This window comes from Cotesia typhae, unplaced genomic scaffold, assembly GCF_013202065.1.
Source record: "Cotesia typhae breed Kobodo isofemale line unplaced genomic scaffold, CoteBio_Ctyphae contig_123, whole genome shotgun sequence".
Taxonomy (NCBI): domain Eukaryota; kingdom Metazoa; phylum Arthropoda; class Insecta; order Hymenoptera; family Braconidae; genus Cotesia; species Cotesia typhae.
Genome location: NW_027423715.1, coordinates 280,276 through 296,264, shown reverse-complemented (window position 1 = coordinate 296,264; position 15,989 = coordinate 280,276). Strand labels below are relative to the sequence as shown.

The following is a 15,989-nucleotide window of genomic DNA, read 5'->3' as shown; positions in this document are numbered from 1 at the left end:
TAAATAGGAGTCGCATCGATATTGATGTTGATAGTCATGTTTATTTTTATATCTGCTTGTTAGTTGTTATTTGGTATTTTTGTTTACTTTTAATGATTGTTTGCGTTGACAGAAAAAATTTTTTTCATAGAATAGAAGGATTGATTTTTTTTTTTTTTTTTTTAAGTTTTAATAAAAAATAAAAGAATTACTGAAAAATAATTTTAAGGGGAATAGTTAAAAAAAAAATTTTTTTTTGTGTATTGAGATGATGATAAATTTTTAGAATAAATGAATTTTTAATTGATCAATTTGTCAAAAAAAATTTTTCCTTACAAGTTTTACATATTATGTGATATATTACGGATATGTGGCATTTAAATTTTTCTCACGCTAAAACATTATAAATTTATTAATGTAAGAGATATTTTTCTTAAATATATTAAGATTCATTTCTTCTCATTCGGAAGAAATGAATCTTAATACAAAAGTTTAATGTCTTGGTTATGATAATCTCGCAAGAGCGCCACACTCGAGCTACTGACAAAGTAATTTGTAACCTATATCTTCGATCCCACGTGTTACATAAGAATCTTAAAAATGGGCTGTAGAAAATATTGTTTTCAGAAATTTAATTAGTTTTCTAATTACACCTTAGATCAATTTTAAAATTAAATAAAATAAAGTATCCGAGAAAAAGCATAGGACTAACTATTGCGAAAGCTTTATAAGAGTTTATATAAAAAATACGGCCCACTTTTAACTTTGTGGCTAGTTTGTTTTGTAATCAAGAAAAATGAACGATTTTCTAATTAGATTTATTGAAGAAAAATTTTTTAAAATAGAGAAAAATATTCAACTTAAAAAAAAAAAGTTATACTTGATTTGAGTTACCTTTCATGCGGTCAAAATTACTATACAATATATCACGTTAGGATCGCGTCATAAATAACTGAACTTGAATTTCCATAAAGTATTTTCATTCTCCGCAATAAATAAAAAATATATATTTTTTTTAACATGATTTATTTACTCGAGTTTTCTTAATTGATTTATTTAACTCATGATATTCAGATCATTATGATAAATTTTCTAAAAATTAAATTTTGTTCCTTCGTCTCAGCAACCAAAATCAATTCATAATTAAAAATTCATTTTCTCCCGGTGTTAAAAGTTGATTTAAATTTCTATAAATTATGACTGATTAATGACCTTGATAAAAGGACAGAAAAATCGTTACATTTTTTTCATCTCTCCTTCAAATGATTTAATAACGGGTTTTTGATGACCTAGCCTCGGTAAGAACCCACTTGAGTGTCGAAATTTTTTCTACTCAATTATTGATTGATATATCATGTTCAAGGATCATCAACCGGATGTTTGGTGAAATCTATATTGATCTATTGAAAACGTTGACAATTTTGATAAAACTTTTATTTATTAATTTATTAATATAAATAACAATTTTTTCATCATTCTTCATCGTATTCTGAGTAATAAAAATGATCTTTTGTCATTGTGAAACATGAGTACGATTCATTCCTAAAAAAAATTTTTTTTTAATTTTCTCCGTCGTTTTCTAATTACTTATTACTAATTAAAAATAAAAATAATTACTTAGCAATTTTTTGAAAACTTTTTCTTGAACATTCAGACCAATGAGGTAATTTTAAAGAATTTTTATGAATAGTTGAAGTACTCATTATAAAATCTGTATTACACCCTAAAAATTCATCATTTTCGACCCCGAATCTAAAAATAAATTAAAGTTCAATAAAAAAAAAGTTTTTATTTTTAATATTGGTCTAAATTTGTTCTCTTGAAGATTAAATGTAAAACAATTCTTATCTTCAGCATATATTATAAATTTTAATAACTATCTTTATACAAATGTAATGTTATCTTACCCTTGAGCTATTAATCGCGCTGCAACCACCTCAGAGAATCCAGTATCTGAGACAACTGCGACATTTATACCGTCCTCAAAAGAAGAATGCTTACAATCAAATAAATTTATTGAGCCCGTGAGGTTATTGTAATTATTACCTGCCAGTGGAAAGCTGAGGGAATAATTGCAATAAAAATATATAATTAAAACAAAAATAAAATATAAAAAAATACTCACGACGTTTGGAAAATAAAAACATCAATATCAGTATCAGGAAGACCTTCAAATCGGTCGTAATTTTCCTTCCACCACTCTTCCATCCTATCGACCGTAGCTATCGGGTAATATTTTCGAGGATAATCCTCATTATTTTCGATCACTAAATCAAATATGTCTTGTTCCTACAAAAGTAAATCATCTATCATTTGTATCAACTATAAAAGTTTTTAAGTGAACGAGATTATAAACAAAATATCTTACTGCCGGTACAGCGATCCCTCGAAGGATTATCTTTATTTTCGGATTATCTAGTTCTTCCATTATTTTATTCACGTTATTCCAGTATGATAATAAGTGATTTATCATATTGTCACCGTGAGTTTTGTACAAATTATAGTCGACTGTCACTAGTATTGACAAAACTAATGCGTCTGAAATGAAAATAAAATAAATAATTGTTTAATATTTGAATGAAAAAAAAAATATACTAAAAATTTTTTCTTTACCTGGTAACAATTTTGCTTTGTTATAAAAATCATAGGATGACGAAGTTTCAAGAACCTAAAAATTAAAATCATTCAATATCTTTGAAGTAATAAAATTTTTTAACAAATAAATTGATTTGCATTTTACCGATCTTTTTTATACCGAAAAAAAATTCTTGGCTTTAGAATAAATTATTTTGAATAATTACCCTCAAAAACATTCGAGGTTTCACATTCTTATCGGGATAATGTATCAAATAAACTGGAGTCACTGGACGAATTATAATTCCGTGTTCTGCTTCATTTTCATCGTAAGGAGAACATGTACTTAAACTTTTAATTACGTCCAAAAAATTCTGAAAAAAATTTATGGAAAATTTTTTAATTTATAAATCATTAAACTATTAATAACAATATTAATCTAGATAATGATAATAATTTAATTGGATCGTTACACAACCCATTATCGTCTGTAATATAATTTTGATGTTCATAGGGTGGTTAAGATTCAAAGATTTAATGAATACTTCATAGGGTCAATTATTAATTCGAATGTGAACGATAGGCTTATAAATGTTTGTTCAAATCCCCGGAATCGTAGGTCATAATTAATAATTCAGAAAATATAAATTTGTGTAAAAAATGTATCTTACCGTTGAAAAAGATGTGACAAAAGAGACGCTTAAAAATGTTATTAAAAATAACAAAAACTTCATTATTTATTTAAAAATTTTATTCTTAAGCATTTAAACATATAAATTGAGTTTGAGGTTAGATTTTATTTATTTGTCTATAAAATAACGACGCCAGTTAATGGCCCGCGCGATGTCATTATCGAACGATAAAGATTATGATTAACGTCAACAGATTGAGACATTAGTGTTATCAGAAATAAACTATCGGAGTTCTAAATTTATTTTTTCTTACTGAAAGCATAAAATTGATAATTTTTTTATTTATTTCAAATTTAAAAAATAAATTTTTGATTTTTTTTTCAATTTGTTTAACAATTTTTTATTGCTTTAATTAAATAATTTCCTTGAAATATTTCGACAACTTTTTTCTAATTAGATAAAGAGGAAGCTTGTAAATTTTAATTTACCTCAGTGGTTATTTAAAAAAAAATTAATATTTCCACAGTATTAAAATTTGTTGATCGACTGACACCCTGTCGACTTTACGAGCATCAAAGTGTCAATAAATCGGCGAGTCACTTACCCCTAAAGTAAATAAACCTAAAAAAAGCACCGGTGTCAATGTTCGTCGGCCATACTTTATCTGGGATTGTTTTTGTCAATAAAACAAGAAATATGTCCCTCTACCTTCGAGATTAGTAATTTATTTGAAAACAAAAGGAGGAAAAAGTAATCAGAGAGCCGCAAGAATAAATCGAAATTACGAATTCCTGGATTTACGGAATCAAGGTTTTTAATAATTTTAAATCTCCATATTTCCATTACAATAAATGCTTTCTTGAAATTTAAATAATTTATTATTAATTACGGTGCCGGTTTATCACAATAATAAAACTTAATATGACTCTGATCATATGTGTTTGATAAAAGTGAATAAACAACCGCACGAACACATCCGCGTTTTGATTTATTCAATTCAACAGGTGAATTTCCTCGCCCACATTTAATTCATTATTATCATCATCATCATTATCGCAATTAACGCAAATTTTCTTTAAACAATAATTAATATTATTCGTTCAATTCTTTTTTTTTTTTTTTTTTTTTTTTTTAGAAATTTCATAAATTTTTGCTAATAATTAATATTTTGAATTCTCAAGTTTCAAATTAAAATTCTGGCTTAGCTGTTGAAAATTCGAGAAAAACATAAGAAACGTTTTTTATCGAAAATTCTATTTATTACAAAAAAGGTTCGTATCAATTTTGCTCTATCTGTGTTTCTTTTTCCAAAATTTGAAATTAAAAAAAAAATTAAGTTATAGAACTTATTCATAGTTTTCAAAAGTATTGGTTGTGGCTAAAAAATATTTCAAATTATTTTTATTTTTTTTTAGAAACTAAGTAGAAAAAAAAAGCTCGTAAACATTTCAACAAACAACCAAATAAATTAAACATTACTCTTAATGTAAGTCTGATGAAAATTTCCTAGAAAACGTATCAAAGGTGCCATCTAATTTAATTAGGTCTGACCTGTTTTACTTTCACCCTCGTCTTAAAAAAGAATGAAGCTCCTATTTTACTAGGAATAAAAAAGTAAAAAAAATTCAAAAGGTTACTCTTGAATTCTTTCACTCTCGTCACTAATGAACATCTCGTCCACATTACTAATAATCTTGTATGCTCCCATTGGCTTGAATAAATTATTGTAATGAAACGAGTAATGACGGGCGAGGTTAAAGAGCTATAGAACAAACAAAAGTGACTAATGAAGCTGCTCTGGGGTCTAATCCCGATCTACGGCAAGTCCTTGTGATTATTACGGCATCTTCAATTGAGACAACTGCAAAGCTCTGACGTGACGATTTTCTTAGATTAAATGTCACTGATAATCAAAAGCTACTGGTTTGTTAAAAATAACCGGTTTCAATTTTTCTTACCGGGTATTTTTGTTACTTTCTTGAGTTTTTGGGCGGTGATGGTCGAAGAGGCGAAGGACAATTTATCCGATGGAATATAAAAGTAAATCGAGGACAATAGTCTTCCGGGCTAGTATCTATTATCGATGTCAGCATCGTGATGCTTCTATAATGAAGGAGGAAATTGAGAGATATATTCTTGCGGCTTGAGATCTTTGAAGCCTGTCTCCTGATAATATTATCAATCGATGGTGTTTGATGTTTTTTTCTAAGATTAATATTTTATATTTAATGTCAAGTGCAAAGTTTATTTTTAAAAATTTTTGATAATAATCTATAATAATTTTTAATAATAGTAATTTTTATTTTTATTTATTTTATTTTATAACAAACACTGAACCCAATAGCAGAGCCATTAACAGAGTTCCTTAAATTATAATTATAATTATTGACGTAGTAGAGTTTAATACAAATATGCTTATATCATGCATCAGCCACACATCCCAGATTATTATCGGAGTTATAAAAATATTTTTAAAGGGAAATAATTTTTTGAAATTGTCAATTTTTCAAATTCTTATAAATTTTTATGAAAATTGTTTTTTGAAAAAAATTTTACTGGAATTTTTTTTTTAAGCCAACAATTACTTTAAAAAAATTTATTTTCAGTTTGATGTTTAAAAAATGATTATTATTATTAAATAAATAATTAAATGGATCGGATTAGCTTAATATAATAATAGAAAGAAAAATTTTTATTTTTAATTTTACCAATTAATTTTTTTTATACTTAGAAAGAAAAAAAAAATTTTACATATACAGAAAAAACAGAAAAAAATAAAAAAATGTTCTCGCTTTCAATTACGTAATCAAGTAACCTTCTTTTGTTTTTTTTTTCTGTCAGAGATTCTACGAAAGGGAATCAGTAAACAGGTTGCATACTAAATAAACCAGTACGTGAGTATGTTTGAAGTTTCGTGAGCGTTTTCGTCCCTTCTTTGCTAAATTTCATCACTCACTTCACTTCCAATTGACCTTATTTCTCTTGAACTAATATATAATCCTCCCTACTATTATTATTATCATATTATTATTATTATTATTATTGTAAATTAATTAGTGAGATACTAATCTCAATAAAAAGTTTCATAATAGAAATTTAATTCCGTAAATCCTTCAGGGGAGCCTTGGATTAATCTAGATAGCCGTAGTGATAAAGCGTCAATTAAACAATTATTCTTTAATTAAATGTAACTTTTATAATTTATTCATTTATCAAGTTTAATAGTTTCATAAATTTATATTTCATTGTAAAATAAAATAAAAAATATCTTCGAAGTAAAACTTCGCACTGATTAAATTTAATTAAAAGTAAATAAATGAAGATATTTTATAACATTAACAAAGGATTGATTTTTAAAAAATACTTCAGAATAATAACACAAAAAAAAATTTTTTTATTCAATCGAGATAACCTAGTTCAATATTTTTATAAAATTAAATATATAAATTATCTAATTATTATTGAAAAAAAATATTAATTTAAAAATTTATCTTCATCAGCTTTTGAAGTCTATTATTTTATTTATTGTTTATGACGAGTTTAAGATTAGTTAAAGCCTGTAACATTGATCCCTCTGCACAAGTTAGTTCGAGTTTTATTTACAAGTTCAAACTTTATAAGACCTTTTAATAATATCCATTTTAATCACTTATCGAGAGTAAAATTCAATTTTCTCACAAAGTCACCCGAAGTTGATCTTCAAAACAAAAACAATAATTATTTGAACAAAAAAAATCTCATGAATAAAAATTTCCCTAATTTCTTCTCAAGTGTTTTTTTTTACAAACATTTAACTTCTTTCCCTCCCGGTCATGAATATGTTGAGCTTTCAGAACTTTTAACCGAAAAATCTGCCGGTGAAAACGTCAGTCAATAACAAAACTAATTTCCTTCGCTAAAATAAACCGTGTGTGACCTTTCTCATAAAGCAACACGCGACCTGGCGGAAAATAATTAAAGATTGTGTTAAATTAAAAATTAATTAAATTAATAATTATTAAGTGAAGCAAAGTAAAATATGATACGAAATGTTGAATAGAGTTTGAGTATTTCTAGATTAATTATCAATTAGGATACTCGAGGGTCTGTTTCAATTACTGGATGCTATCAGAAACTACTTCGAGTGACTTCAGCGTCTGTAGAGAGTTACTGATAACGAATTTGTTGCTGAAATGTAGTTGATCGGAAATCGATTGTGAACGTAACCGAAAAAAGACTGCACTTTCATCTAAAATTGGATATTGGCATTTTCCATGTTCTTCATAATAGTGATAGATAAAAAAAAAAAAAAAAAAAAAAAAAAAAGAACGTCACACATGAAACATGAAACTTGAGAATATACCTACACACATTCAATTTATGACAAGGGCTATTTTCTGTACATCATTTATTTTTCATAGGTAAAATCAGAAACCGAGGGAATAAATAACAGTGAAAAATAAAAATAGTTTTCTTTTATTTTGGTAAATGGGTTGAGATTCTTCTAAAGTCCGCAAGTCAATAATGTGTGGAATCCAGCGAATATATCTTTCCGCTCTTCGCTGGCATATTTCATCAATTTCGTGTCAAATTTATTGACAAACGTATCATCGATTTTGACAGACTTATTGCCGTTTTTAACTTTTGGTGCTTTGTTTACTTCACTGGATTCTACAATCTGAACCTTTTTTTATTGATTTAATAACTTCGGTCTCATTTTTCATGTCCTTTTTTATTTAAATTTTATTACCAAAGATTTATCCCCGTCTTTGTTTTATTTTTTTATTTATTTTGATCGAAAGTCAATAACGCCATTTTTTCTCCCTTGTTAGTAGGCCGCCGGAAAAAGATGTCAGTCATAAAAAGATATATAATTTTTGGTGTTTTCATATTTCAGAACTGAGTAATTTCTTATTTTTGCAAGATTAATTTCTTTTTTATTTTTATGCATTCAGAAAATTGTTTTATGACTCGATTTTTTGGAAGTGGTTCATATAAATGATCGATTTATTCATTTCTTTATTTTGATCCTCGAACAATGCTTTCAAACTATGAATTATTTGATGATGATGATAAAAATGGTTATTAACTTCGTACAATAGAACATTGAGCATTAATCCCGAGATAATTTACATTGATTTACATATTATCCCCAAATTCATGAATCATCTGATGATAATAAGTATTAAGTATAAAATTACTGAATATTGACTTTTAGATTTGTTCAAATTTTTAACTTGACAAGTCAAAAAAATATGGCTGTAAATTTATAAGATCAAAAAGTCGTGTCAAGTAAATACATACAGAAAGAATTTATGTGCTACATTTAAAAGATATATTACATGTCAACAATTTTTTTTTCTCATGAAAAATAAATCTATTCATGTGTGAAAAAATCGTATTTTTTATTGAGAAAATTTGATAAATAATAATTAATTAAAATTATTTTTTTCCAAACATGAAACATTTTTGGCGAGAAAATAAAAAATTTTTATTATTTATAATTTATTGCTTTAATCAGGTATCAAAGCCTCAATAGATTGTGAAAGGTTACTAGAGACAAGTGAAAAAACTATACATATTTACAACATCTTTTCAAATGGTTTGATGAGATAAGATATAAAAATATATAAAGATAAAATCAATAATAAAAATATAAAAAAATATCAGAAAATAAATGATGTCCGTTTTGGAGTGAAAAAGCACGGTATGGCTAGGGTATTTAATCTTCCGGGTGAAATCTGGTCTGGTGAAGTCTAAAATAAAAATTTTATAAATATTATACGTAACCTTTGTTGAAGTGAATATTAAAAAAATCGATCTCATCGAATTAAAGGTTATCATAAAAAATACGAAACAGAATTAGGTGACTTTTTTCCGTGTAATAATTATATTTTTTTATAATTATTTAAATTCTTCAAATTTGGTAATTTGTGAAAAATTTTTGGATGGACCAAAAAATCAATCATATTTATTCCAATAAAAAAAATTCACTTTTCGTTAAAAAAAAAAAAAATGTTTCAAAGTGACAATTTTATCTTTTTATAAAAAAAAAAAATCCCAGCGTATTACTTTTTTTAGCATTAATAAAAAAATAAATGAAATTTAATAAATACTCGACGCAATAGCATCCATGAATAGATTATCAAAGTTAAAAGGATCAATTTCCTTTATCATTTATCCTTTTAATATTTTCTTTTTTCGTACACTCACAGGCAATTGAATGACAAGAGGGCGCCATGAATGTCTATTTCATAAGCACAAAGCTCTCGACATTATCCTCGATACGTAGCTGGAAAGTATCATTAGCTGCACTGCACATACCCTCCGAGTAGAGCTGGAGAAAAACTATCTAAAGAGTATAAAGTATAAAGTAGAATAAAAAAGAACCACACGAAATCCGCGAAGGAATTATTCGCCGAACAAATACTTTAATTAAGTACATTATCCAGAGTAACGCTTTCAATATTTATTCCTTTGCCAACGCATCAAACATCAATATCCGGACCAAAAAAAAATATATTAAACAAAGTACTACTTATCTATCTATATACAAATATATATCTTGAAATATTTGATATACAACATATCTTTAGACGGGGCCATTTTTAAATGAACAAATAAATATTTTATATAAATTTATAACAGTAAAATTTTATTTTATTTACTATTCGAACCGAGATTTTTTCCCGGTACTCGACTGTAAATAATTGAGTAACGAGCATAAAAGTACTTTAACACAAGTATTAACGATTGACGTTAACAACAAGACACGACTGTTATCAACGAGTTTTATAACTTTTCAATAAAGAAAACACGATAAACTTCACCAGGTATTATTTATTATTATAAGTAACTTTTATGTTCTGTAAACTTTTTGCACGCTGTTGGTGTCAGTTGTCATTTAATAATTTTGATTTTAATGTGCGTATTTAATAGAGTTTTGCTTTAAATTATTTTCTTTTATTAGTAGATTTTTTTTGTTGTTGTATTGTGATTACATAAATTAATGCAACGAATGCATTATGTTGTTTTGACGCGCGGCTTGTAATTGTGTCTGTTTGTTATATAACCTCTGTTATATTAGCTCCTTTTAATTAGCGTAATAATGGTATTTGCATTTCCATCAACGTGACTTTTGGTTACTTCATCAGTTGAAATTAAAAAGTAGAGGCTATCAATGAATTTATAGAAATTCATTGAAAAGAGGATCTGTGAATATATATACAGAAAAAAAAAAATTCGTAAGTGAGAAAAAAAATTTTTTACAGGTAAATGAATTTCAAATTTAATTAACTATCTAATCGTTAGGTTAGATAAAGGTCTGAACTATATTTCAATTTGTAATTTAGATTCATATTTTGCATAGATAAAGGAGAAGAATAGACCAAAATCCATTATAGATTTTATAGAAATGTCTGAATAGAAAATTATATAGCTAGGTTGTATGTTTTCAGAGAAAATTGAAATACCGTATAGTTGGGGGAAAATAAACATGGAGAAAATTTGTTGGGCTTTGATGAATTTATTTCCTTCAAACATTTATCATTTTGCAGAAATAAATATTCGATAGTATTTTATAAATTATTTACACAAAAAAATATTAGAGGTATTATTTTTGGTAAAATCACAAAGTTAATAAATAAAATAAAATTCTGTAAATTCGAAACATTTTTCATTGCTGATAATGATAATAATAATTGAGCTGTGTAAAATATTGTCACAAAAAAAAATCCATTTTCCACAAATATTGTATAGGTATTATTGCCTATAATTATAATATGGATTATAATCCATGACAGTCACAGTTTATAACAATTTAAAATATATCCGACAAATATTTGCATTTTCCCTTCTACCTATGCACCTATTTACATCGGCATAAACGCCACGATATACCGAAGCTTTACATATATTTATAACATAGTCATGTAGATGTATATACACACCCTGAGAAATGTTTTCGTTCGGACACTATCCGGTACATAGAGGAAGAGATTTATGTCCCATCGTGATTAAACAAAGATAATACCACTAAATCCTACTATTATATACAATTCCACTATACACTACCATTTCAATAAATACATACATGATATCATGTATGTATAAATAGTATTTATTTATTAAATACATACATGATATCATGATTATATAATCATAATATAAACCATCCATATTTTAATATTCTGTAATCACAAATTTTTATTTTCATCGCTCTTGTTATTCGCTAATAAAGATTGAACTTCTACTTACTTATTTTATCAAACGGCAGACGGTGTAATTAAAATAATTAGCGTTCGATACAGGGCGTTGCATTTCGTAAAATACGTTTACGGATGAAAGATTAAATTAGTGCATTAGTTTATTCGGGCGGAAAACACAGTTTAGTCGTTATAGTTAAAGGTTTAAGACCAGTTGAGTTTGCTATTCTAAGTGTATTGAGATTACTCTTAAGAGCGTTTAATGCTCGTCTAACTTTAATCTGTATCTGTTACTATCTAATTAAAATGGTTACTGTTATCGTTTCATCATTGTGCTCCTGTTCTACAGACAAATATCTCTATTTCAAAGTGTATTATATATATCTACTCAATAATTGTATCTATTATTTTTTTATTTTCATAAATTTTAATTTACATAATTTACCATTTCAATTTAACTTAGTTTCTGAGGAGCGACTACTTAATCCGCGATAAAAAAAAACCCATTTTTCATTAAAATAGTCATTTCGGATTATTATTCATTTTTATACTTTTTATTCAACTGACCTTTGTAAGTACATTATTTTCTCATTATATTTGCCTCCACTTTCATTCTCATTAAAAATAATAATAATAATAATAATGATAATAATAATAATAATAATAATAATAATAATAATAATAATAATAATAATAATAATAATAATAATAATAATAATAATAATAATAATAATAATAATAATAATAATAATAATAATAATAATAATAATAGTAATAATAATGCTTATAATAGTTACATATTTAATGGAAAAATGTCAAGAATTTCATTATAAAATTCTACAAATAATTTTTTCTCGTAAAAATATTAAAATCATAATTAACAAAGTTTAACGATATGAAGGACATATTCGTTCTACCTCATATTAATAAATAAACTTACAACGTAAACCACATAAATAGTAACCATCAAATATTAAATCACAATGGTCTATTTAATAATTAACCATCATAGAATTAAACTTTAACATGTTAAACTTTCCGTAAACCAACATCAAATTCACATAATGTTATTTACACTAGCGCTAACTCACTTTTCCATAATCCACATATTAATAATATATAAACATAACATATAACCAACAACAAACTCTCAACAAGACGAAACCAACTTGCCAACAGGTTAAGTTTTAAATTTACTGAGAAATAGTAAACTAAAACTATTAACAATTCTCTCTTTGTTTAACTTTCTTCTGTACTCTGTACTCAATTACTATTTACAAGCCTACTATAAAATTCTTTCGCAAAACTAAAACTCTCAGTAATTTCATTCTAATTTATACCCGAGTAAGAAATCAACTTCCGTAAGTTTGAACCGTTTTCCGCTCAAACACCTACTAGTACGGTTAATTACAAGATCGATTGCCCTTTAATACACCCTCACCCTCGATCTCGATTGTTGGGGCTTAATGAGGTCATGTAAGTGAATATTTCTTTCAAAAATAAAAGTTCTTGTCGTTCAAAAGTACCAAAGTCAATGAAAAATTCCTTTGTGTTCATTTACTTCGAGAGCTTTCATGTCCGTATTATATAAAGAATAATTGAATTTCTTAATTAGTCCTTCAATTTAATGCTTTTTTGTCATCTGCTAACATTAAATTTTCATATTAATTCTTAAAACTCTTTGGAGCTGTCACAGTAAAATATAATAGTCCCTGACAACCCTTGACTCAATAAACGTTTCTTTTAAATTATTTAAAACTCTGGTCACTACACAACAAACTAATTCCGTGAACTTTAAACGAAATAATATATTTTATTCATCCTTTAACTCTCGGTATTTTCTGATTGCCTTAATATTTAATATTACTCACCCGTGGCGAAGTTCAAATAATTAAATTTTGTAACATTTCAGGTTTGGAGATAATCATTAATACATATCAATGCAATTATATTGATGTCACCTGGAAATTAAATGTCATGACCGCGAAGTTTTATTTTAACCGTGATAAAATATTTTGGTCCGGCTATATTTATAATTTTTAAATTAAAAGTAGTTTTGAATCTCCACAAAAAAAAAAATTCATTTCAAAAACGTTCAAAAATTTTACTCAAAAAAATCTCTATAGTAACTTATTTTTTTGTGTAAATAATTTATAAAATAAGATTGAATATTTATTTCTGCAAAATGATAAATGTTTGAAAGAAATAAATTTATCAAAGCCCAACAAATTTTCTCCGTATTTATTTTTCTCCAACTTTACGGTATTTCAATTTTCTCTGAAAACATATAACTTAGCTATATAATTTTCTATTCAGGTATTTCTATAAAATCGATAATGGATTTTGGTCTATTCTTCACCTTTATCTATGCAAAATATGAATCTAGATTACAAATTGAAATATATTTCAGACCTTTATGTGCTAACGATTGGATAATTAATTAAATTTGAAATTCATTGACCGGTAAAAATTTTTTTGATATGTCCACAAATGACCTTCTCCGAAAATTAAATACATATAGGTGTACATGGTCCTATATATCTATTAATAATTTTTCTGACTATGAAAGAGTTAAATTCTGAAGTATTGAGTTCTATAATGAAAATTATTTTTTTACTCTTTTAAGAATCTTATTTGACATCTGTTTTTATTTGAATTAACTATTAAACCAATTATTGATGACAGCGACATGTTAAATGACGTAAAAATTTTAATAAATTTTTTTTCTTACTCTACATAGCCTGATAGGCCTATATATGATCCGAACAAAAACAGTTCCACTGTAAAAAATTACGCCAAGTACACGTTCACAACTCTTGATTTACAAAAATGCCAAGGAGAAATTATCATTTTACAAAAAGATGTAAAATAAAAAAAAAAACAGACCAAGTAGCCGTTATGATCTTTCATAATTGAAAAAATTTTGTGATAAATTTAACGAATAAAAACAATTTTTTAGACTTACTTGGCGTGCGTCATTGAGTACCCAAAATTTTTTCATTTCTGATAACTGAGCCAGAGAACTGATATGAAAAGCGATTTTACGGACAATTCTTTCAGCCCTTCCTCACCAAGTCATTAACCCTACTCAAGTCATTAACTCTGATACTATACAGTAGTATACTATTCTCACAAAATGTAATGTACCAACTTAAAAATAAAAAATCTGGAACAGAGTAACTATCCGGAGAGGATCTCAGGCGTTAAATGGAAACGGACTAACTCTAATACTCGGTGGTATATTATACGCAGAAAATTGAAAAGTACCAACTTCGAAATAAAAAATTCGACCGAAATTAGTAAAATCTTTCGTAGTATCGAAAAACGGGGGAGCGAAAATTTTATAAATTAAGATAACGCTAAAAAATGAAAAAAATTATATAATTATTGCTGTTTTATAAAAAGAACTAATAATTAAACTATTTAAAGCGCGTGACAAGTGTTGACATGTATATAATAATAAAATAAATCAAGTTGAAAATAAAGTGAGGTTATGTTGACATCTGACTCGAGAATAAAGGCACTGTAGCCTCGCGCCTACACGTTCACACACATTTCATGTGTGTTGTTGAACGTGTACTTGGCTTGAGGCACGACAGTGCCTCCGGATCTCGATCTAATTTTTAACAAAATATAACTTTTAAAAAAATCGCAAAAGAAATTCAACCTCTAATAAATATCAGTACTCATATCCCGATCCCTGGGATATCAAATACTTACGACCTTGATCTTCTCCCTCAATAAAAGTTTAAGTCTCAATAAAAAACATTTGACTTAATACCAATTCGTTTTCATTTTAAAATTGGCTAACGCAAACGGTAATCCGTTAAAATGATGCTAAGATTATCTTACTTTATTTTCACTTACCCCGGCGAGCCGGTGGCTCATTTATACATTTCAATCCATACCGATATCGACAGATATTTAAAAATAGACCGGTTAATTTCGGTTGATTCCGTTGGTAAGTTTAGCCTCTGCCTGAGCCGCATTCTAACCGGGTAAATTGAAATTTAAGGCCCGCAAAATCTGATTTATTTTTTATTACAATATCCCTTATCACTATCTGATTGTTATTTTCATTCACGCTAATTAATCTTAACTACCGAAGAAATAAAGTAACTTATACATCTTGCTCCGGTTCACTTAAAACTAATTGAACATACATGCATAAAAAGATCAATGCATTAATTTAGGAAGCCAGAAAAGATGTAATACTACCGCAACCGCGTAAAGTTAAAGCTCATACACAATTTTTTTTCTTTTTTTCTTTCTTTTTTTTTTTTTTTTTTTTTAATAAAAACTTTTATTTTGTAAAGATATTTCAAACGTAGAAACTTTAAATGATTCCCTTCACAGCTATTCATAGGTTTCATTGGGGTCAAGCACCTTAAGTGCACTTTACCAAAGTTTAACTATACGCTCCTCAGCGCTCTGTAGAACCTCCGATTTTTCTTTTTCCCCAAGATCCATCACCCAACTCCACTTCACGTTGCCAATTTATATTTATACTTTATATATATTTATTCCAACTTCAGAACTTCTCTAAAAAAAAAAAATAACTAAATTTTAAATTTAAAGATTTTTTTTTATTGCTGAAATTCCAATACAGATTTTTAGACGA

General features: G+C 26.7%; 2 protein-coding genes across 5 annotated transcripts in view; one reads left to right on the top strand and one right to left on the bottom strand.

Annotated features, from left to right (window-relative positions):
- Slo2 (slowpoke 2) overlaps positions 1 to 15,989 on the top strand; it is a 114,005-nt gene that overhangs the window by 12,305 nt on the left and 85,711 nt on the right. The gene's annotated exons all lie outside the window — the stretch shown is intronic.
- LOC141535824 (venom metalloproteinase 3-like) lies at positions 1,013 to 14,417 on the bottom strand. Of its 4 annotated transcripts, none has more exons than XM_074255981.1 (8): positions 14,334 to 14,417; positions 2,781 to 2,927; positions 2,593 to 2,647; positions 2,348 to 2,517; positions 2,105 to 2,268; positions 1,887 to 2,039; positions 1,597 to 1,731; positions 1,013 to 1,521 (listed from the first exon to the last, which is right to left on the bottom strand). In XM_074255981.1, exons 1-8 carry the CDS (start codon positions 14,367 to 14,369, stop codon positions 1,452 to 1,454), a joined length of 930 nt encoding a protein of 309 aa, XP_074112082.1. In that variant the 5' UTR covers positions 14,370 to 14,417; the 3' UTR covers positions 1,013 to 1,451. The 4 variants fall into 4 exon arrangements, with proteins under 4 accessions (XP_074112082.1, XP_074112090.1, XP_074112098.1 ...); XM_074255989.1 differs by lacking the exon at positions 14,334 to 14,417 and adding an exon at positions 12,309 to 12,775; XM_074255997.1 differs by lacking the exon at positions 14,334 to 14,417 and adding an exon at positions 11,421 to 11,546.

Coding starts and splice junctions, on each gene's coding strand:
- LOC141535824 (XM_074255973.1), bottom strand. CDS start 3,287: ATGAAGTTTTTGTTATTTTTAATAACATTTTTAAGCGTCTCTTTTGTC. Junction 2,518..2,592: donor CAAAGCAAAATTGTTACCAG/GTAAAGAAAAAA, acceptor TTTTCATTTCAG/ACGCATTAGTTTTGTCAATA. Junction 2,269..2,347: donor GAGGGATCGCTGTACCGGCA/GTAAGATATTTT, acceptor TTACTTTTGTAG/GAACAAGACATATTTGATTT.